Below are 21,566 nucleotides of genomic sequence, written 5' to 3' on the forward strand. Positions count from 1 at the left end.
CTGTTGAATGCTGAAAATATTATGATACCTTCTAATGCTACAAAAAATGAAGAATAATATCAATATTTGGATCTTTGCATGTTGTAAATATACATTTTTCTGTGTAAGGGTAGATGGTGTGCTTTCTGCCACACTTCTACAATCTCTCTCTCTTTCTCTCTTGCTCTTTCTCCCCCCTCTCTCTGTCTCTTTCTCTCTCCCACTCTCCCCTCATTTACCCTCTCTCCCTCTTTCTCCCTCTCTTCCCCCCCCTTTCTCTCTCTTTCTCTTGTCATCTCTCGCTCTCTGTCCTACTGAACAACACATCACACTCATCAGACATTGATAAAAATAACAATATCACTAGTGCTTCAAATGCAGAGATCTCACCCTGTGCCGTCGTCTGCCATTGTTTTTCCGATAAAGAAAAAAAAACAAAACATTTCCTGCTCCATGAAAGTGCAGAGCGAGACCCGGTCCCTGAGATCGGCCGGTCAGAAGTTACCTCCACATCGATGTCGGGGTTGTTGGGATCCTTACAGGTCACCACTGCCTTTGCTTCAGCCATGGCTATCATCACAAACGCGGTGAGGGTCACGGTGGATTCCGTCCCCCCTACACCACCCTGAAGCCACAGAGAGAGGGAGAGAGAGGGAGGTTCAGGAGAAGGACCACACCTCAAACACTCCCCTTCCACTTATTCCCTATAAGAAACCTTCCTGCCCAAAGCCACCTGTTCTCTTTCATTCTCATTTATGTGCTTCACCCTCCAGTCCCAGCCCATCCCCCACCCCCCCCCCACCCCCACAGTGTCGAGCTGGGGTTCACTAAGCCCTGGAACTACGGTCAATCCTTCGACGAAGACTTCCCCACACTGCAGACTCTTCAACCATACTACTATTTACCACTTTCAATTACGGATAGTTGCTCAATGAACATAATGCTTGCATACACTTGATGGTGGGGTCCTTAACTCGTGAAAGTACATTTGTGTGTGTGTGTGTGTGTGTGTGTAACAAGAACACTGGAACATAAAAATACCTAATTATGAGAACAGAGCATTCCGGTAATATCCCCTTCCTGAACCGTACATCTGTCATTTCCCAGCTTCTCAACGACGGTCGACTGGACCGTTTACAGCGCGAATGTTACCGTGATGGTGGCATCGTAGACCGGGGTGTCCTCTGTGAAGACCCCGGTGGGCAGCTGTCTCTCCCTCAGCAGGTACAGGAGTGGGCCGCACACGTGGTCGTCTATCACGGGTATAATGGGGTACGCCATGGAGAACACCTTCACGGTGTACGCCGTGATCCTGAAAGGGGGGAAAACGTGGCTGTCTTCAGAGAAGAGCAGAGAGGAGCGGGGCGCTTCTCCGGAACCGTCCACCAGTCGCACAGAGTGCTGAGATGGATTTATTCTCCTGGGACTAACTGCAGCAAAGGAAATTTCACCGTGTTCCTTTTTAGTGAGCTGGCAAGAAGCACGTCAACTTCAAAAGATGTGCATCGAGTCAAACGTCAAAATCTTATTCAACCTAATCAGGCAGTAATTTCACTCTGAATTGCGAACTATTTGATTATCAAACCTACAGGCAGCTCAAAAGGCAGGCACGTTGTGAAGTCAACTGATGATCATAACAAATCGAAAGTTCAATGAGGAAAAAAAAACTGAGCTCAAAAAAAAAAGACATTTATGACATTCTTTACTACCATGTGCTGGCTCCTTCTTTTGAGTACGGGGGGTAAGAGTCGTCTTTCTTGCGGTATGCCAGCTGTCTTTCATAACCTGTCCAAATAAATCACAAACAGCAAACGTGTTGTATTACAACACCCATTACACGGCAGAATACTGCGGCAGAATCTCTGAATCCGGTTGACCAAAAACACACTGAAATGTTCTGTTGTCTTTGCTTTTTTTAATGCTTTCCCCACTTCATGTACATTAGTGCTCATCTCCGCCATCACTTTAAGAGGGTGCAAACATGCATGAGTTCTCCTCTAAAGGCTGCCTGTCATCACACCGCAGTCCACATGCTCGGCTCGTAAAGACATGAGTCAGAGGAAGGCACTTCACGTGCAGCCCAAATGACCGAACGCAGTCGCCCAAGCGACAATGGAGTGTCGTCGGTGCGCGATAAGCACAGGTGGAAAATCACATTTCAGAAAGCAAAAGTCCTTCCCAGTATTTTGCCTCCAATTGCCTGTATTCACTAATTAGCACAATTCTTCAGCCAGGAAGTAGAAATTAGTGCAAACAGCCGGCTAAATTCACGGGTGGCAGAATCACACGGCAGGACTTTTACTTTCTGACCCCTGGAGCTCTGGCAATGAGATGCCGTCATCCCAGCCTAGCCAGCCAGCCTAGTGTTACCTTTCTCTGGATAGTACCAGAACCATTTAAGCCTCGGCCCCCTGCAGCTGCTGTCCACTGCAGACACAGGCACAGCCTGGATTCAAAGACCAGACCGTGAGGCCCTTGCACCCATCATAACCCTGCCCTCAGGATGAGTCGGTCCCCACTTTATTTGCAAGACGTAAGGGAAACAGACTGGCCACTTCCCACACTCTCTCTCTCCCTTCCCCTCTCTCTCACCTCTCTTAATGTAGGTGAGTGCGTCCAGTCGCCGCTGCACCCCCACGCTCTCCCACTGCTGCGCCTTGTCCAGGTAGTGCGTGGCGATGAGGGGGAGGGTGATGGTGGCCAGGTTCTGCTCCACGCAGCCCCCCGGCATGCGGATCAGGGACCCCAGGGCGTCGTCGCTGATGGAGTTGTCGATGGCGTCGGCGATCAGGCTGCCTGCAAGTGGACAGTCGGCCAGGGGACACCGCAGCCGCGGCCAGATATATGTCTTACAGATACGTGTGTATTTGTGGCATTGTTGAATTGTCAGGACGCCATCATAAAAGAGACCTTTGCTCTCAATTGGCGTCTCCCTGTTTAAATAAAGGTCTCTGTCTATCTATCTGTCTATCAATCAATCGATTAATCAATCAGTCAACCTATCTATCTATCTATCTATCTCTCTCTCTCTCTATATGTCTATCAATCAATCGATTAATCAATCAGTCAATCTATCTATCTATCTATCTATCTAATTCCTGGCTTTGAGGGCCGCAGAGCCTGCCGACTTGGCTCTGTCTTCAGGGTTGCGTTCAATTTCAGTTGAAGGCACACAGTTCAGACAATCAATTCAACTACGGTTCCTTCACTGTAAAAGCACAGAAAATGGCCCTCACAGACATTTTTTCAGAGCTTCAGTTGGATTGGCTGTGAAATGGACCTGACCCGTCGCATGTCCCAGTTCACTCCCACCAGAGACTGTGGGCACGGTGACCTTACATTCAAATAACATCTTTAATCAAACGCGTCAGACAGGGACGTGAGCAAACACTAGTCCGTGCTCTACCCTCCCTGGGGACACAGTGGATCACGGTGTTCATGCATAGAATTAAAGAAAAATGGACAAATCACAGCTATCAAAACCCTGCTGTCAAAGATATACTCTTCCATGGTAGGGCTTTTAGCTTCACGTCTGCAGTAGAGAGCCAGTGGGAGGCGTTAGGGGGTGCTTTGTACCTCTCTAAAAACACGGAGAGGCTCAGTACCTCTGACATTGATGTAGGTCTCTGGGCTCGAGTTAGGAACCAGCGAGTCCAGCCCGATGCTCTCCACCCGCACCACCTGTTTCCCGTCTGAAAAAAGCAGCGGTAAATGGCGAGCATAGCAGCGGTGGGTGAGAGAGCCAATGAACACTCAGACACTGAGATAGTGAAGCAATCTGAGAACAGCATTCAAGGGCATCGGTGAGCCACTGTGGAGGCAATGATCTTTTTTACCCACAAAGAGCGGCAGCCACGGCACAAAATGACAACACAACGGTGAAGCACTCACCCTTGTTCCCTCTGAGGGAGGGATTCAGAATGAAACTTTGGACTCTGGTCTTTTGAATCCCCTCCACCTGGATTGCAGACAAACACAGAGGGGCTGGGAATGCCAGAAGACTTTCCTGCAGTCTCACTGCAAATACATCATCGGCTGGAGTCTAGGGTTGCCCGGTGCCAGGTTTTGGAGCAGAATGTCTGGTTTTGTTTTGATTTTGTCCGGTTTTCAAATTATTTGTACCCCACCACCCCAACCCCCTCCCACATTCCCCGCACAACTGGTTCTGACAAGCCTCCAGTCCACAATCAATTCCAACACCATTCTTCCCACCCCTTTGGTCTACGATCAATTCAGACACCCACCCCAGTCAGCGAATCCAAAGTTGCCTATGTGTGCATGTGTTCAGTAAATCTATTGTAGACACGTGTTTATTATTTCTTTTTATTTTTTATTTTTCTTCTTTTCTAGCACACACAAAACCCACAACCCATGTTTCAATGGGAGATTTTGGCTTGGAGAAGGCAGGTGACTCACCACAACGCGCAGCTTCTTCCTCACACCGTCGGACCCGAGGTAGTCACGGGCCAGCGCCTTCAACTCCATGTCCAGCTCCCCGGCCTTCAGAGGCATGATGGTGTATGGGATAGCCCTGGAGGACTGAGCGGGAAGCGTCACCGTCTGCTTGTGGTTGTCCGTGAACGCAACGCTGCAGATGTCCTCCGTCTTGTACAGGATCACGATGACCTGCGAACAGAAGGGCATTCAGGCACCCCCGCGGACACCACAGGCATCAAAACAGTACACCTCTGTGCATTCCGGAACGTACTGAGCGTCTGTGTGTTCTGTGCAACTTCACAAGGTTCAGTCATTTTAAAGTTTTCAGAACATATCTAAAGCATTACATCTATATGCATGACTATGTGGAATAATTACAGAACCTATTGGTACCCACAAATGTGCAGAAAAATGTATTTTGGGCTAAATTAAAATTGCATATTTGTATCCTCGATGTTATAAGATGTTCATATTATTCTGATGCACAGTTTCTATACGTTTCCTTGTGTATAGCCCCTTTTGTTTTCTCCATTTCCTTTAGACTAGTGTTCATCCTGTTTCTCCTGTTGCTTCTTGTCAGTTCAACGATTTGCATTGTCGATTTCGTTGCTGTTGTGGACTCCTCACTTAAATAAATGTATTATATAAAGTATATTTAAATATTATACTGCATTACATTTTTTCAAGTGTATCCACAAACTGGGGCATTTTAACACGCATTTTAATATAGACATTATCATCTCAGTGGGGTATATTCCTGGAAAAATGATAAGATAAATGAAAAGTAAAACGTGTGTGGCATGTTAAACGGAGGGAATCCCAGGTGTGGCAGAGATGCGGGCGGCCGTCGGCCGGCTTGCCTCCATGTCCTCGTCGCTGTAATTGTGGAGCACGGCCTTGACCTCCACTTGCTCATTCCGCGCCACCGAGCGGGGCAACCGCAGGTCCACGAAGAAGACCTTCCTGGATTTGATATTATACGGCCGAGCCACGCAGAAGCCTTCGGGTAAAAAGAAGAGAACAAAAAAAGTCAAAGTCTTCTTATTTCCCCTCAATTCTTCCTCCTCCACCATCTTTACCATGTGACTTCATAATTTGTCATGCGGCACGCAGCCGGTGGCCAGTGGGTGGCGACATTTCCGACACAATAATGCGAATGCAGCAGGACACGGCGCAGTACCTGTGTCAGCTGAGGAGCTGACTGCCAGTATTCCCCACTCCGTGATGGAGTCAGGAAGCGCAGACTCCACAGAGAGCTGCGCCAGGTTGAAGAAGGACCTGCAGAGACCATTTTCTCTTCAGAACAATATCTGTGTGCACCTCTTATGTACATTGTATGGTTGCTTAGCAGATGCCCTTGCCAAAAGCAGCTCCACAAAGCTTACATTTCACACATTTACAGTTGCCAGTTTAAAGGTGCCTGCAGATCTGCTGTTACTTTTTGTTCATAAAGTTCCCCGTTTAGGTGAACAGGTGACTGTTTTGCATTTTGTGGCTTCCTGGTTTGATTTTGGCCCTAAGCACCCTCCCACAAGTGGCCACAGAGCAAGGTGTGTTGCGGTTGACGTACCCATCTATTTTGACTTGCTCAGTTGTGTTGGGCAGGTTGACCTCGTACCACAACCATGTCTCAAAAAACTTTGAACGGACGTAGACGCTGCGCTCATCCACCACGTCGTCCACATCTTCCACATCTTCTTCTTCATCGTCTTCATCGAATTCAAATTCCCTCACTCTCACTCCCTCAACTTTAGCTTCTGGAACACTAAGCCTTCTAGCTAAAAATGTAAAAGAAAAGTAAGCAGCGTTAGACGCCATTTCGTCAGTGCACTAGTGCAAGTACAGATCAGATGACCTTAGCAACTGCTTTGTTACCATGGTAACTACAACCATAGCTACTGTAACTGTATCATTACTTGCCACCACTCGAGGCTTTGTTCTAAACTCAATGATGGTCCTTTTGCACGTGCGTTTATTCATATCATTTCTTAATCTCGATGAAAACAATTTTTTAAAATCTTAGTTAAACTCACTCATACCCGACAACATAGGAATTTCCATATGCCTCTCAATGGCTACATGTCTGATGAAACCCGTGGGCATGGGAAGCGCTGTGGTGGTGGGCGGCACGGTTGTCGGGGCCCCCCTGTACTGGGAGCAGCAGTGCAGGAAGGCACGGACGCACTCCCAGCCCTCGGTCACGTAGTGGGACCTCCGAACACAGGTGTAATCCATGGGGATCTCCCTCATCCCATCCAGGCAGCAGCGCTTCAGGGTAGCGTCCTGGTACTGACTCTCTTTTTTGGGGGTTTGGGAAGGTGGGGTCGGGGGGGGGGGGGGGTACATGTTCATGTTCATAAACAGTTATGATTAAAATCATATATTCCAATATTTAATATTTAAAATTTCTGTATTTGCCCATATATTGAAAAGTGTTGCCATACATTGACAATATATTTTCTTTAGTTTAGTTTAGTTAGTTTAGTTTTTATTTTAACATGCATGTATGAAAAAATTGATAAATAATATCAAGTCATTGTATCGAAAATAAACCAAAATCAAAACATAATATTCTCTGCCCGAAAAAAAAAGGTACAGGCTGAGGCCTGATAGGCTGATTTCTTATCCTTTCAATATATTTTCAGTACATTTCATTTGCATGAAGGGAAAGTCCAAACCCTGCAAATTTCTGACATGTAACTTCTGCTTGCAAATGCGTTTGTTCTTTGATCCTACTTGTTTAGTCTTCATTAAATAGACACCTCTGCAAAAAGACAGCGACCTGGCATGCGCTGAAATTAACATTTAAAAGTGAGCAGAAATGTGCACGTCTCCAACATAAAACTGGCATTGTCCTTAACATTTTCCTTTATTTCTTATTATTGTTTTATTATTTCCACTATCTGGGGATGTAAGCCTATGATGTCAGCACTTTGAGTCTCGTCAGCGCAGCATGCGCATCCTCTCGAGCTGTCACTCACCAAGCGCGGACCTGTGCTGCAGCATCCTCACAGATCGCCTCCTCCTGGTCCGCTTGAGGCACTGCGCGCCTGCAGGGGAAGAGCCGGAGAAGTGCGAATTTTGGGGGGCGATTCCGTCAACTGCAGGTTTCCGGGCCCTTCTGTCACCGTGCACAAATTTCACTGCACAGTTTCTTTTTTATTTAGTTCATTATTCGTTTACTTTCCAATTAGCCTGACCTGCATGTCTTTGGCCTGCGAGGGGAAAGCGGAGTACCCGAAGAAGAATCACACGAACGCGCGGAGAACATGCAGACTCCACGCAGAAAGGCCCCAAGCCGAGGGTCAAACATGCTGTGAGGCGACAGTGCTACCCACTGCACCCACCACCGTGTCACCCTTTCCTCTGCCTCAACGTCCAGAAGAGCTAGCGTCAGGGAAGAGCCGCACGTCGCACAAAAAAACTGGCAACCCGTAGCTGTTGCCTGGAGACTAGCGAAGGCAAAGTATCTGCGTGTAACACGAAGATCTTCGGCCAAACTGATTCCACCCTCACCCTGACAGGCTGGCGGAACCACCCAAGCACAACCTAGCGATGTCCAAGCAACAGAGCACAGACTTTCACCTCTGTGCTTGAAAATACAACCGCAAACAGTTCAACTCTGAAGCAGGTGGGGATTACTCAGACGAACATCCCATTAAAACTATTTGCTTCATATTTCTGTACACAGAAATAACTGGAGGCTACTCGATCCATATCAAAGTTCATGTGTCATCCGCTATAAACATTATATAATATTTCCTGAAATAGATTATAGATAGTGTTGGTTTAATTGAGATTTAATTTCATTTATTTATCATTTGATCCAATATCATTTGATCTCACTATCTCTAAAAAGTCCGTTTTCAAGATCGAACGTGAAATTTAAATGAACTGGTTTAAAAAGAATTCTGATGAATACTGTACAGAGACGCTTTAGAGATTTACAACACGTCTGCATGCCTGTAATGGCAAATCAATTGCTGAATGACTCGCTGAACTTTCTGCTCCTGTTTTCACCAGGCAAACAGTAAACAGCAAAGCACAGGTTTTCGGGGGTCGAAGGTCATCGCAAGCAAAAACAGAAGCTATTGATCTGAGATCAAATAAAGAGGACCTCTGGACCAGGGAGGGGTGGGGTGGGTGCTGAGGGCATAAGGAGGGTGCTGGGGAATGCCTGGGGGGGGGGGCTTACTTTGTCTCATAGTTGTTTTCCTGGCATTGTTGGAGTAGAACAGCAGCCCCGCGTCAGTGAACACCCCCATGCTGTCCCTGCCCCCTCCGGGAGTGCAGCCCATGTCTCTCTTCTCCACCACGTCCCAAATCTGGGGTTGGGTACATAGCAACAGGCTCATCAGAAATAAGCATTCATAAAGTGTGTGGTGAAAAGCTGTGGATGCAGGACATTGGGGGGGTTAGAGGAGGGGAGGGCAGGGGTTAGAGGTGGGGGGGCAGGGGTAAGACAGGTGGGGGGCAGGGGTAAGAGAGGTGGGGGTGCAGGGGTAAGAGAGGTGGGGGGCAGGGGTAAGAGAGGTGGGGGTGCAGGGGTAAGAGAAGTGGGTGCTGGGCATCTGGGGGAAAAGTATTTGATCCCAGTCACCACATACACAGCCAGTGGACCTCTGAGAGAAGCATAAGTGTCCAAACAATGGCAAACATTTCAAACTGATGTGAAGATAAGAGGTGTGGTGAGAGGGTGAGAGGTGTGGTGAGTGAGTAAGTGAATGAGAGAGTGAGAGGTGTGGTGAGTGGGTGAGAGGATGAGAGGTGTGGTGAGTGAGTGAGAGGTGTGGAAAGGGTGACAGGGTGAGAGGTTGAGAGATGTGGTGAGAGGGTAAGAGGGTGAGAGGTGTGGTGAGAGGGTAAGAGGGTAAGAGGTGTGGTGAGAGGGTGAGAGGTGTGGTGAGAGGGTGAGAGGGTGAGAGATGTGGTGAGAGGGTGAGAGGGTGAGAGGTGTGGTGAGAGGGTGAGAGGGTAAGAGGTGTGGTGAGAGGGTGAGAGGGTAAGAGGGTGAGAGATGTGGTGAGAGGGTGAGAGGGTGAGAGGTGTGGTGAGAGGGTGAGAGGGTGAGAGGGTAAGAGGTGTGGTGAGAGGGTGAGAGGGTGAGAGGTGTGGTGAGAGGGTGAGAGGGTAAGAGGTGTGGTGAGAGGGTGAGAGGGTAAGAGGTGTGGTGAGAGGGTGAGAGGGTGAGAGGTGTGGTGAGAGGGTGAGAGGGTAAGAGGTGTGGTGAGAGGGTGAGAGGGTAAGAGGTGTGGTGAGAGGGTGAGAGGGTGAGAGGTGTGGTGAGAGGGTGAGAGGGTAAGAGGTGTGGTGAGAGGGTAAGAGGGTGAGAGGTGTGGTGAGAGGGTGAGAGGGTGATATGTTACCATGTGTAAAGGTTAGGATTAGAAGGGTGAGAGTTGTGGAATGGCTGCATGGTGCTTACACTGCCCTGGGTGAACCGGTTCCTTCTGTTCAGGAGGAAGATGGCATTATCCACCGCCAGCAGGCTGACCCTGGCTCCAGGGTCCCCTCTGACCTGGAACTCAAAGGATTTTCCTGGCTGGTACTCTTTGAATCTGCTCCCGTCTTCCTTGCCCACGCTGAGCTGTGAGTGGAAGAGGAAGTGACTCAAACTCTCACTCACGCCACACCCCTGGCCACACCCTTCACCTGTCTATGCAGGAGGGTGCAGTGTCCAACGAGAAACCCCTCCACCTGATGTTGCTAAGATACTGGCTTTGCCTGTGCAGTGGGACACAGAGCACTTAGCAATGCCACAGTGAGGAAAATAAACAATTTGCAATGGCAGTCGACTGTCAGGAAAATCTGCATACAGTACTAACACAAGTCATATTTTTTATGCTTCACAAAATCACTTTTTCACCACTCTCCAACTGCTGAAAACCTGACACGGGCAGATAACTATCTGTGTTCTTTGCAGCTTTAGCATCACAACAAAAAAAACTGTCATACTGTGAAACTTATCCCTGCACACTGAGGTTGGATAAGTGTTCAGTGTCACTGAAGAACTCAACACCCTTCCGACCCCCGCCAAAAGCTCTCACCCCACCCCCCCAAAGTGAAACTCACTGTCCCCACGCAGGTGTCCTCCACGTCTACCCGCACTGAATCCGCCACAATCTCAGTCTGCGTCTGCCAGGGCAGGGTGTAGTAGACCACCAGACGGAAGGACGGGATCATTTTCTTCGTGATGAGGAAGGGAATGTTAATGACCTCCTGGCCTCTCTCCCGCACCACGCGCTTCGCCTCCACAATCTTCCCCTTATTCAGCACCTCAAAGGAAGAAAACAGAGTTTAGAGAAAGAGAGAGAGAGAGGGGGAGAGATAGAGAGAGAAAGAGAGAGAGAGAGAGAGAGAGAGAGAGAGAGAGAGAAGAGGGAGAGAGCATAGAAGAGGGAGAGAGACATAAAGTGAGGGAGGAGAGAGAGAGAAGAAGAGAGAGCGCGATAGAGAGAGAACGAGAGAGAGGGACAGAAAGAGGGCAAGAAGACAAAAAATGGAAGAGTGAAACAGATAAGACAGAAGAAAGAGTGCCAGAGACAGAGGGCAGGTCAAGAGGCACGCAAGGCATGAAAGCCCAACGGTAGATATGAATTTCATCACATATGAATGCATATGAATTTTTCGTTTGTAACTCAGAGAAGGTTGCGGGTTTGAGTCCCTGGCAGGGCATTGTGCTGGGCCTCTGACCAGTGCACTTAACCTAAATGGCTTCACTAAAATGTTCTGCTGCATGAATGGTCTAGAGTGTGTGGGGGAAAAAAGGAAAAAAAAAGACTAAATGACTCAAGATTAGAGTGTCCATTACACGCATGGCAAATGTAACGTACTGCATTTACGCACCAGGTAGGTAAAATCCGCGATCATGACCTTGTGTGCTTCATCTTTGCTTTTGAAGTTGAGTACGAAGTTGACGGAGTCCCCTGCGGACACCCTGTCCGGGGCTGAGATGTACAGGTAGTTCTCGTACGCGCTGTTAAAGGGCTCGTAGGCACTCAGGACTATCCGCTGTCTGGCCTGCTGCTCGGGCTTCAGGCCGCCCTTCTTGGTCTGCGCCTGGCGGACGGAGGACGAACACACGGCCCATCGGATCAGAACGGACAGGACCGGAAGACGTCTTCCGCAGAAGAGGGACTGAGAGGCCGTGACTGAAAACACCGCGGGTGACACCAGGGCAGCGAACCTCACGAACACGCCCGCACGCGCGCCCGCACACATGCCCGCCGAACAGCTCGTGAGAATGTTCCGGAGTCCCGCTGTATCCATCTCTGTGTAACGGTGGGCCAGCCTAGTGACCAACCTCAAAATAACAGTGACATTTTTAAGTAAAATACATTTCTGCACTTTTCATGCAGATGAAAAAAGGGCTTTACAGATATTTTTAAACAAATTCAAATAAATATTGTAAAACAAATCAATTCACAGTAAAAAAAAAAAAAAAAAAAAAGATGCCAAATTGAGAAACAAAAGTGATAGAAAAAATACATTTAGAAAATGGGTAAAAAGTGATCATTGGATCACTTGATCATTGTATAAAGTTTGATCACTCAAGATAAAAGAACAGTCAAGAGTTTTCACACGGTTAAAAGCAAATTTATATAAACACGTTTGGAAATAAGTTCACGGGGAGGGTGGTGAATGGAGAGAGAGAGACAGCACTGCAGAGAGGTCACTCACGGTAAGAGTGAACGAGCGGGAGGCCGCTGGCATGTTCACTGCCAGCCGGACGGTCCCAGAGTGAGAGGTAACGGGCTCGTCCTGCAGGTTCAGCTGGAAGGGGACGTTGGGGGCCGGCGTACCATCCTGATGGCTCACCTCCACCTAAACGTGCGGAGGGGACACGCCCCAACACGTGCCATTCACACCATTCACTTCAAAATGGTTTTCAGTTGAAATCAGTTTTTTCGAGTACAGGAATGAATGCCAAATGAGTGTTTTTTTATAGTGGAAGATTCCATACTAGACTGTGCGGCCCCTGCACTCAGTAGACGAGCTCCTTAACAAGATGAGCCGCCCAGCAGTCCATGTATGGTTTGTAATGGTGCCCAGTAAAACATGTACATAGATTGACCTTTTCTTTTTTTTTTCTTTCAGTGGCTTCCCTGCTGAAAATCCCGCTAAGACCAGCTGGGATTCTAAACTGGTTTAAGATGGTTTAAGCTGTGGATGAATTGTGGAAGTCATGTGATGAATGGAGAAACGTAATGTCACGTAATGCTGTATTGTGTGTAATGTGACGTGATGGTGCATTCTGTGTAACGTGATGAAATGGTGCGTTGTGGAAAAAGTAAGAACATTACCGTCACATCAAATGGCAAACCGGGTTTGAAGTACTGGGGGGTGTTGCTGAAGTAGATTTTGTACGGGGACTCCACGATCTTGATGCCGGTCCTCTCTGCCTCCACAAGGTCGCTGCCTAATGGCGACGAAAGAAAACTCGTAAAACTGGCGCTTCCGCTTCACTCGCGCACACCATCCTCTCTAGTGCAATCACACGATCTCACCTGTAGACGTTAGCACAGAGGCTTTAACGTATATGAGGCTGCCGACCAGGTCCCGGATGTTTGGAAAGACTTTCCTGATGTCGTCGATCGTCAGAACAGCGGAACCGTGCTGCAGCTGCAACAAAGACGCGAGACACAACAGATTCCCCGGACCGGACTCAGACACATACGCCGCAGAATTTCATCTTCACGTCGTTTAGATGCCCGTACGTAAACAACGCACAAACACAACTACAGATCACTGGGAATTCACAGCAAGGCATGCCACAAACCAACATTTACCATTATAGGACACAGGTAGGCATTGAAAAACTGTCAGTAATCTGCAAGACATTTTCTGTTGAATAAAGGGTTAAGGTACTCCAAATGAAGCATCTGATACCGGGCATTCTGGGATCTCTATGACATGCGCTTGGCAACCAGCGATGGCTGTAAGAAGGTATCAGAGACAAGCAACAGATTTCTATACGGACCAGGAAGCAGGGGACCTCCTTCGACTGCGTGAATCAACAGATTAAACAGATTAAAAAGCAGCGATGAAGATCACTCACGTCCGTAAGAAGCTTCATCGTATGAGGCAAACGTCTTTTTTCCTTGTTCACTTCCACACCAAAAGCAACATATGCAGTCCCTTCCACTGGCTTCCCATAGAGATAACTACAGAAGGAGATGAAAAATTTGAAAAATTCCAAATCTACAGCCACAGTAAAATGGGGAGGGTTTTGGCAACAAACAAAAAAAGTATGTTTCTGAGGTCAGTTTGTCATGGGCTAAGGTTAAATAAATTTAAGTTTCTCCCAGCAAAGGCCAACAAAACCCACACTCTTATGGTTTTAACATTATCATAGGCTAGTGACCAAGGCTGACCAATCACAGCAGCCTAATAGCTTTTGAGGTACTGAAGGCAGGAGAGACGAGGGGGAGAAATTTCAGGCACACCCAAAAAAAAAAAAAAAAAAAAAAAAAGCCCCAGCAGCCGGTTCCTGGGGACCCACCTTGCCGTGATGTCGACCACCAGCTCGGTGTCGAGCAGGCTGAAATAGGCCTTCCGGGGAGCCAGGGTGACATTGAAGGCTGGGAGCACTGGAACAGGGCAGACCATGGGGCAAAATCACAATCAATACAAGAACAAACTCTCTAATTCTCAAAGAAAAATTACAAAAATTCTCCAGACAGTCTTTTCCATTCCATGGTCTCAGGTTCATCACTGAAAAACCTTACCCAACCATAAACCTTTAAAGTTTATTTGATGATGGGTGGTTATTCTCAGAAGGTTGTGTAACGCCATATTGCGACAAAATGAAAACACCTACCATATTTTCGCACTTCAAACTCAGAGCTGAATTGGTTTTCGGGCCTGTTGTCAAACTTTGCAATAATCTTCCACATTCCCTCACTGTGAAAATGGGGGGATAAAACCAGACATTGTAGGAACTTTCAACACAAGAAAGCTGATTCTGTCCCTTAAATTAATTACTGTAATTAATTGAATGCAATTAATCTAATTCGCTTGGGAAAAAAAACTTTAACCAGCATGTGCTGTTAAAGTATTTATAAGCCCCCCCCCCCCCCAAGGAAGAAAAAACAGTGGTCAGTTGACTAAAATAGAAAACCTCTTTCATAGAGGCTTTCTGTATATAATGAAATTAATTTGTCACTGCTTATAAAAACACATTGGTGCTGTTAGTTAAGGATGAATAAATATTACTTCATAGAAACAATATTTGGATACACAATGATAATATTAACTTCAATCAATTGGGTTCTCAAAGTAAGCTTCTTCTTGCAACACACGCATTGAATTAAAGTCCTGTCCGAACAAATTAAATTTTCATTATTATTGCAAGGAATTAAGGAACTGCACTGGAATAAAAATATGGCAATGGCAAGAAGACAACAAAAGCAAACACTCCGACTTACTTTGCGATGTCAGCTAGTCGGTATTCTTCTGCAAAGATGCCATTACTGGCCATGGTCCTTGGAAGGCCATGAATCACTATACCGTCTGGGTTCTTAATAGTCAAACAAGAGGGCATGAAGCACACAAGTCACAGCACAGAACTATGGACTGATCATGTTACCCTCCCCACAAAATAACTCCATGAAACATACACACACACACACACACACACACACACCAGGAAAGATCAATAGAGCACGGAAAAGTATTTGAACCCAAAACAAATACACCCAGGTGACAAATTAAAGGAAAAACCTGAATAAATGAGTGAAGAAACATAACAATGCTTTCATGCAGGTGTACTGCATGATACAATTAAGCAATTAACATCTTATCATGCTCTCTGGCATGTATAAAAATGCTGAGCAGGCCCAGCTGACCTTCATTTTGGATCAAGATGGCAAGAGGAAAAGATCTAAGTGACTTTGAAAGAGGGTTCATTATTGGGGCAATTTTCCTGGCATGGTCTGGGTCCGCTTGTTCCCTTAGAGGGAAGGTTGACTGCAATTCATTACAAAGTTAACCTTTATCCTATGATGCAACATCTCTATCCTGATGGGAGTGGTCTCTCTCACAATGACAATGCCCCAATCCACAGGGCACAAGGGGTCACTGAATGGTTTGATGAGTATGAAAAGGATATGAATCATATTCTGTGGCCTTCGTAGTCACCAGATCTCAACCCAATTAAACATTGATGGGAGATTCTGAAACTGATGTGTCAGACAGCACTCTCAACCTCCATCATATATATATATACATATATACATAAACATGAACTGCATACCTGTATCTCAATGGACACAGAGCTGCTGAAAGCACTGAAGGCTGGGGTGGACACAAACGTTCTGTAACGCACTGCGGAAGACAAGAGGGAAGAGACAGCACAACCCTGTAAGGCTGGTGAGGCAAACCGAAGAGGAAGCAGTGGTTCTAACTCCTGGCATCCTGCAGTCGATCCCCTGAACTACACAAAACATGCTCTCCTTCACAACTAGTCAGAAAACGAGATCCGGCAATCCACCGTTCGTTAGATCATTGTCTTCTACATGCAAGCATGCTGAGTACCTAGGTGGTATCTCTCTAAACTGAGGCAGAGATGGGAATGAGGTGGGGTTGCCAGTGTGCTGCTGCAGTCCCCCCGCCCCCTCTTCCCCCACTCACCGGCATCCCCTGGGTTGTAGAGGGGCTTGTCTGTCTGAATGAAGATGTAGCCAGAGTGGAAGGAGAGCATCACCACCACTTCCGCCACATGGACGCCGAAGTCAGCCGTCAGGTACACATACTGGTTGCCTTGCTTCTCTCTGTCCAGAAGCCTTGCGTCAACCTGGAGGGAGCAGAGCTTGATATTTGAGATGTTCCCTTGTCTGTGAGAGCTCCTGTTGTCTATTACAGTAAATGCACAGGACAGCGCATCGGTCTTATCAGCTCAATAAAAAAAAATTAATTCATTTCCCAAAGCGGAGCTATTTTCCTCAGCTTTCCAGGCACTTATGAATGAGTCAGCCATCCATTTTCAGACTGTCTAGTCATACCTTGATGGTCTTAAGGGCATGGTAGTTATTCTGCTGATTGAGCAATACAGTGTCCTCGAGTAACTGGACTGTCTTCTCAGGGAAGTTGTGAGCCGTTATATTGACTGTCAGCGGTCCTGACACTCTGTACGCCTCCAGGAAAATATTCTCCTCGCTGTCCGTCCTGAGGAGGTTTGGAGCCAGCAGCACAAATCTGCAAAGGGGGATAGGTCTGGTGTTGGGTTACGGTTGCTTTCAACATGCCAGATTCCCCCAGGAACTCCAGTGATCATGTTACATTACATTCATTCGGCAGACACTTTTATCCAAAGCGACGTACAGTAAGTGCATCCCGAAGGTCACTGGAACAACTACAAAACACAGGTTCCATAAGGTACAATACTCATTATGTAACAGGCATTCATTGCCATAAACACATTAAGTCCAGTACACACAGTAAATATTACTCCCTTACCTAACCTATGCTAAGTCAAACTAGGAGGCATGACAAGCTTTAACATCAAGACAAGCTTCCAAGTTCAACTCCAGGTTTACTGGACTATTAAAAAAGGTATGGGAGCTGCTGGGTGGCTTATCCTGCTAAGGTGATGTTCCAAGAGACAGATATCTGCCAGTGCTGACTGTGGCAATGCATTACCCAGGGAGGGAGGCACTCTGCCGGTCAGTTGTACATCCACAATATGCTCAGAGTGTATGTATATGTTTGCACACGTACACACGCACACGACACACACAAACACACACATATATACATATATGTGTGTATATATATATATATATATATATATATATAAATAATCATCACATATAGGAGGAAAGTTTTACCTTGGTTCAATGTTGATGTCGTGTTGATCTCTAATGAGGGGTCTATAAAGAAATATAAATCATACAGTATATAAATCATATTGTCATGATGTTGTACTTTACATGACATTAATTTAGCAGATACTCTTATACGAAGTGTCTGGTGAATCACGTGACAACACAAGGGAGCCGGCAAACAAACAGCTATACTTCTTAAAAGAGGGATGTATCACACAGGGAAGCTATCACGGACAATGAAATCAATATGCTGGCCTTGTAAAGAACCCTCCCCCCACCCCCAATTCCCAGCAGAAGAGCTTAGACCGCTGCGCAAGAGGATAAGTTGCACAACACAGAGCCTGGGATTGGAAAGCACACACAAACAAACAAAAAAATAAGAATAACACAGAAACACAGGATAGGACAGATACTGTAAGGACTAGGTGCTGTACACTATAATGTCGGTGATGGATAAAATGTTAACATCAACTTACACATGGTGCCTAACAGGCCAGCGGCGAAACGGATTCCTGCTGCAGGGAATGTACAGTAAATGTGTATCAGCATGAGAGTGGCCAGCACGGAACAGAACAAGCTAAATCTAGTCCATCTTTCACCTTAGCATAGGAAACAACACAAAATAAACAACAGGCGGAAAATCATAAGTGTAATTTTAGTTTTTATGATGAACATCAAGCCATACTCAGCTGAAAAATATAAATTACAAACAATGGGATTCTAATGGCAAGAGATGCATGCACACATGGAATAACAATGAAGCAGTGTTTTCAACAACAACAAAAAACTTACTGAGGCCAACGTGGACGCACATTGCTGTAAGAAAGCAAGATTAAATAATGAGAATATTGCAGTGTGGCATTTTGGTAACTAAACTAAAAATGTGCAACTGATTTACTGATACTTATATGGATAGCAAGTCAATTTCAATGAAGAGCAGGACAGGCTTCAAGAGACATTGGAAATTGTTCTGCTTCTGTCATTTTAATGGATGGTAGAGGATAGGAAATAAGAGAGAGAATACTCACAAATTAGTGAATTGGGCTTCAAAGGTATAAAACAAAGTGAAGAACCACAGCGTTCTGACACCAACTGCTTCCATTGCCACAGACGTTATGTGCTGCACCGAGCTGTCTACGGGAATTCAAACAGGGCATTGGTAAAGTGAAATTAATGAATAACTATACTCTCTCTCTCTCTCTCTCTCTCTCTCTCTCTCTCAGTAGGTTACTCGGACTCCCTCTGGATGAGCAGGCCGTTGGCTCTCTGGAATGTTGCCATCTGGACAAGACTGAGATAAGGGGAACTAGTCTCTTTGTCTATGGTTGTGTGTGTTTTGGGGCCATTAAGGGTGAAAAGATCATCAGGTCTCTGGCAAAATGTTGGGGCACCTACTCATGACAGTACCACAGTGCCCTTATGTGGGCCCCTCTGTCATTACACTTTTTATTTCTTTACTGGATCTGGACTCTAAACCGTCTGTTTATAATATTGACAAACCCCGTAAAACCTTATAAACCCTGCACGTTTTCATTATATTGCTGTATTATACCTTATGTAGTAATAACATGGATTGCATGTAAAATGGTTCAACAAAAGGGTATTTTCATGACAACTGCACCATAATATTACATCCCCTTAACATGTTTGGTATGGACGTATTCAGGGAAATTCAATAAATTGAATGAAATATGTTTCATACCAAATAAAGTTTAATAAAGCATAGTTTCAGAAACTCAGGGGAAAACTATCACAATGGAATGTCCTCTCTGGTAATCATCTCCTTTTCCCATCCCCCCACTAATTGTTTTTACAACAGCCTCCAAACGGTGGGGGCCTAAATTCCAGATTTTACCACTCGTCCAGGTTAATTTATGGCAATTCCGCCTGGATCAAACGCGTGATTTGGCTTAAAAGGAAGGGAAACTATCCTGTCGGGGAAGATTGTAATCGACTTCCCACACTGCGCATACTCTGTGTTCCGTGTGTAGCTGAATAGGCTGGGTAAGAACTTTTTACTCTGTATTTATGTTCTAAAAATTCCGTATTTTATAATTGACTGTGAATTTTAAGCGAATGACCTACCTGCTTGTTAATAAATTCTTCTTATTTTTAACTTGCGTGGTCTTCATGACTCTAATCCATTTTATATTCTTTTCAGCCAAAATTCTGATTAAATACTCAGGGGGACAATTCTGACTAAGACCCACTGATCAGTGGTCTAGTACAGCGAAAGTCTTTAGTGAGGTCCTCAAGTTAGATAGGCGACCACGGTCTGCCCGCTAACGGGACTGGCGTTGTATTGGTTCTGGAGTTTTTGTCTTAAGAGGACCCTTGGGCGTTATACGTCAGTTCTTGTCAAATTCGCCTTAAGGAGCCCGATAAATGCGCACTATCCTGGGCTCATAACTGTCTATGCAAAAATGAATGCATGTATTATGGTGGTCAGCCTTCTACCCTCTGTAGGCTTCACCGAACTGAGATTTAGCAATAGTGCTAATCCCGGGAGCATATATTGAGGAATTATGGCACAAGATAGAGTCGAGTGTAACCACTCCAAGCTCCACGTATGGTTAAAACCAAATTTTAAATTCTAATTTAATTTGGAGTCAGATAATTACGAGAGTAAACCATAGTAACTGTTACACTTACTTGCTGTGGTCATGGATATATTTGATGTGTTGTTCCGCTCATTTGTGAGTATTCTGATGCTCCCATTGGAATATTGACAGTCCGGCGACAGATCAGATATATCTCTCATGACAACATAGTCCCGTGGGCGAACGGAGAGTAACAAGAATGTTACTGGTCCGTTTCAGGCCAGTCTTAAGCGGGATATGGAGCAGCGCATTCATATCTGACCCTTGGAGACGGATCCAGAGCATTCTTAATTCTAATTGTGCCCTGTTCTTACGAACAGAGGAAAAATAAATAACATCTCTGATTTTGACTCACACCAGCCAAGGGAAAACACGCGGTGCCTTCCCCTCCAGCTACAAACCCCCATTGGTCTAGCTGTGAGGTGTTTACACACACACACCCCCACATTAAATTGACTGTTTGGTTTTGGAGTCAGTATCTAAACTGTGCAACTGACTTACGGGAATTCTACTAATATTCGCGCACACACAAAAACAGAGAGAGAGAGATAGAGAGAGAGAGCACTGAATACCATGGAGAGCAAGAGATTATTCTTATTTTGTTAAACAGATGTTACTCTAACTGTTGGTTTGGGTTTTATTTATTTATTTATTTGTTTGTTTGTTTATTTTTTTACAAAACTTTATTATAAACCTATGGAAGTTCAGCACACAGCTTAAGGTACTTCTTGGTGCTAGTGTAGCAGGCTGGGCTGGGCATTGCAGAGCAGCGATGATGCTAGGTCAGGCACAGGGGCAGGGATCTACAATCAGGGGTAATCAGAGGGGGTAATCCACAACACAGTTACAGCAATTCAATTCATTGTGTATATATATATATATATATATATATATATATATATATAGCAGGGCCGGCCCGTGGCATAAACGCTCTATGCGGTTGTTTAGGGCCACAACCGCTAGGGGGGGGGCCACACGACCGCGAGGTTTATCTAAGGTAAACAACGTTAAAATGGACTGCATTTATAAATGGACTGCATTTATATAGCGCTTTTATCCAAAGCGCTTTACAATTGATGCCTCTCATTTGCCAGAGCAGTTAGGGGTTAGGGGTTAGGTGTCTTGCTCAAGGACACTTCGACATGCCCAGGGCGGGGTTTGAACCGGCAACCCTCCGACTGCCAGACAATCGGTCTTACCTCCTGAGCTATGTCGCCCATACGTTATTTATCCCCTATCGCGGAACTAGCGGTATTAATTAAAAAATGAATGGCAACAGACCAATTCATATTTTATCAAGGGCCGGCCCTGATATATAGCGCTTTTTAGAGAGAACTGTCACAAAAAAGACGCTCCTCACGCTCCTATACATGTTCTCCTATGAGCGATTGTGTAAATCGCTCATAGAACAGAGGAGTATAATTAAAGCAACGTCCCTTTGTATAAATTCTTTTCATCGTAAAATAATGAACACAAATGTGCAGGGGAAAAAATAGCATTGGGTTTTGTTTTTCCCTACTGCAACCAATAGAGGCAGTTCTTCTAACCCTGACTGTACTTGCTGAATTTTGATAAGATCATGGACAGCCTTCCTGAAGACCGGCAGCCGAGCACTGCTCACCGCCCAAAGGCCGAGTACACGATCACGGATGCACAGCTCGGCACGTTGCTTGCCTTCCTCTGATGAGCCGTACTTCCTGTAAACTTTTTTAGCCGATAATCATTT

At 45.8% G+C, this 21,566-nt stretch overlaps 1 protein-coding gene across 1 annotated transcript in view; it reads right to left on the reverse strand.

The window, feature by feature from the left end:
* The window catches only part of c3b.1 (complement component c3b, tandem duplicate 1), a 28,138-nt gene extending 8,218 nt beyond the window's left edge, over nucleotides 1-19,920 (reverse strand). The window contains exons 1-31 of the mRNA XM_035404253.1: nucleotides 19,893-19,920; nucleotides 18,269-18,374; nucleotides 18,033-18,056; nucleotides 17,717-17,755; nucleotides 17,244-17,285; nucleotides 16,419-16,611; nucleotides 16,048-16,210; nucleotides 15,671-15,741; nucleotides 14,844-14,935; nucleotides 14,237-14,319; nucleotides 13,919-14,006; nucleotides 13,475-13,580; nucleotides 12,924-13,038; nucleotides 12,720-12,835; nucleotides 12,097-12,240; nucleotides 11,263-11,475; nucleotides 10,489-10,692; nucleotides 9,842-10,003; nucleotides 8,612-8,741; nucleotides 7,398-7,517; nucleotides 6,456-6,713; nucleotides 5,987-6,194; nucleotides 5,597-5,694; nucleotides 5,277-5,416; nucleotides 4,396-4,605; nucleotides 3,871-3,937; nucleotides 3,585-3,671; nucleotides 2,572-2,775; nucleotides 1,689-1,764; nucleotides 1,132-1,291; nucleotides 485-604 (exon numbers count right to left, since the gene is read on the reverse strand). Coding sequence (XP_035260144.1) covers nucleotides 485-604; nucleotides 1,132-1,291; nucleotides 1,689-1,764; nucleotides 2,572-2,775; nucleotides 3,585-3,671; nucleotides 3,871-3,937; nucleotides 4,396-4,605; nucleotides 5,277-5,416; nucleotides 5,597-5,694; nucleotides 5,987-6,194; nucleotides 6,456-6,713; nucleotides 7,398-7,517; nucleotides 8,612-8,741; nucleotides 9,842-10,003; nucleotides 10,489-10,692; nucleotides 11,263-11,475; nucleotides 12,097-12,240; nucleotides 12,720-12,835; nucleotides 12,924-13,038; nucleotides 13,475-13,580; nucleotides 13,919-14,006; nucleotides 14,237-14,319; nucleotides 14,844-14,935; nucleotides 15,671-15,741; nucleotides 16,048-16,210; nucleotides 16,419-16,611; nucleotides 17,244-17,285; nucleotides 17,717-17,755; nucleotides 18,033-18,056; nucleotides 18,269-18,374; nucleotides 19,893-19,905 — 3,852 coding nt within the window. The 5' untranslated portion in view covers nucleotides 19,906-19,920. The remainder of the gene's footprint in view (nucleotides 1-484; nucleotides 605-1,131; nucleotides 1,292-1,688; nucleotides 1,765-2,571; nucleotides 2,776-3,584; nucleotides 3,672-3,870; nucleotides 3,938-4,395; nucleotides 4,606-5,276; nucleotides 5,417-5,596; nucleotides 5,695-5,986; nucleotides 6,195-6,455; nucleotides 6,714-7,397; nucleotides 7,518-8,611; nucleotides 8,742-9,841; nucleotides 10,004-10,488; nucleotides 10,693-11,262; nucleotides 11,476-12,096; nucleotides 12,241-12,719; nucleotides 12,836-12,923; nucleotides 13,039-13,474; nucleotides 13,581-13,918; nucleotides 14,007-14,236; nucleotides 14,320-14,843; nucleotides 14,936-15,670; nucleotides 15,742-16,047; nucleotides 16,211-16,418; nucleotides 16,612-17,243; nucleotides 17,286-17,716; nucleotides 17,756-18,032; nucleotides 18,057-18,268; nucleotides 18,375-19,892) is intronic.
* Nucleotides 19,921-21,566: the final 1,646 nt, after the last annotated feature.

The sequence above is a fragment of the Anguilla anguilla genome, chromosome 2, assembly GCF_013347855.1.
Source record: "Anguilla anguilla isolate fAngAng1 chromosome 2, fAngAng1.pri, whole genome shotgun sequence".
Taxonomy (NCBI): domain Eukaryota; kingdom Metazoa; phylum Chordata; class Actinopteri; order Anguilliformes; family Anguillidae; genus Anguilla; species Anguilla anguilla.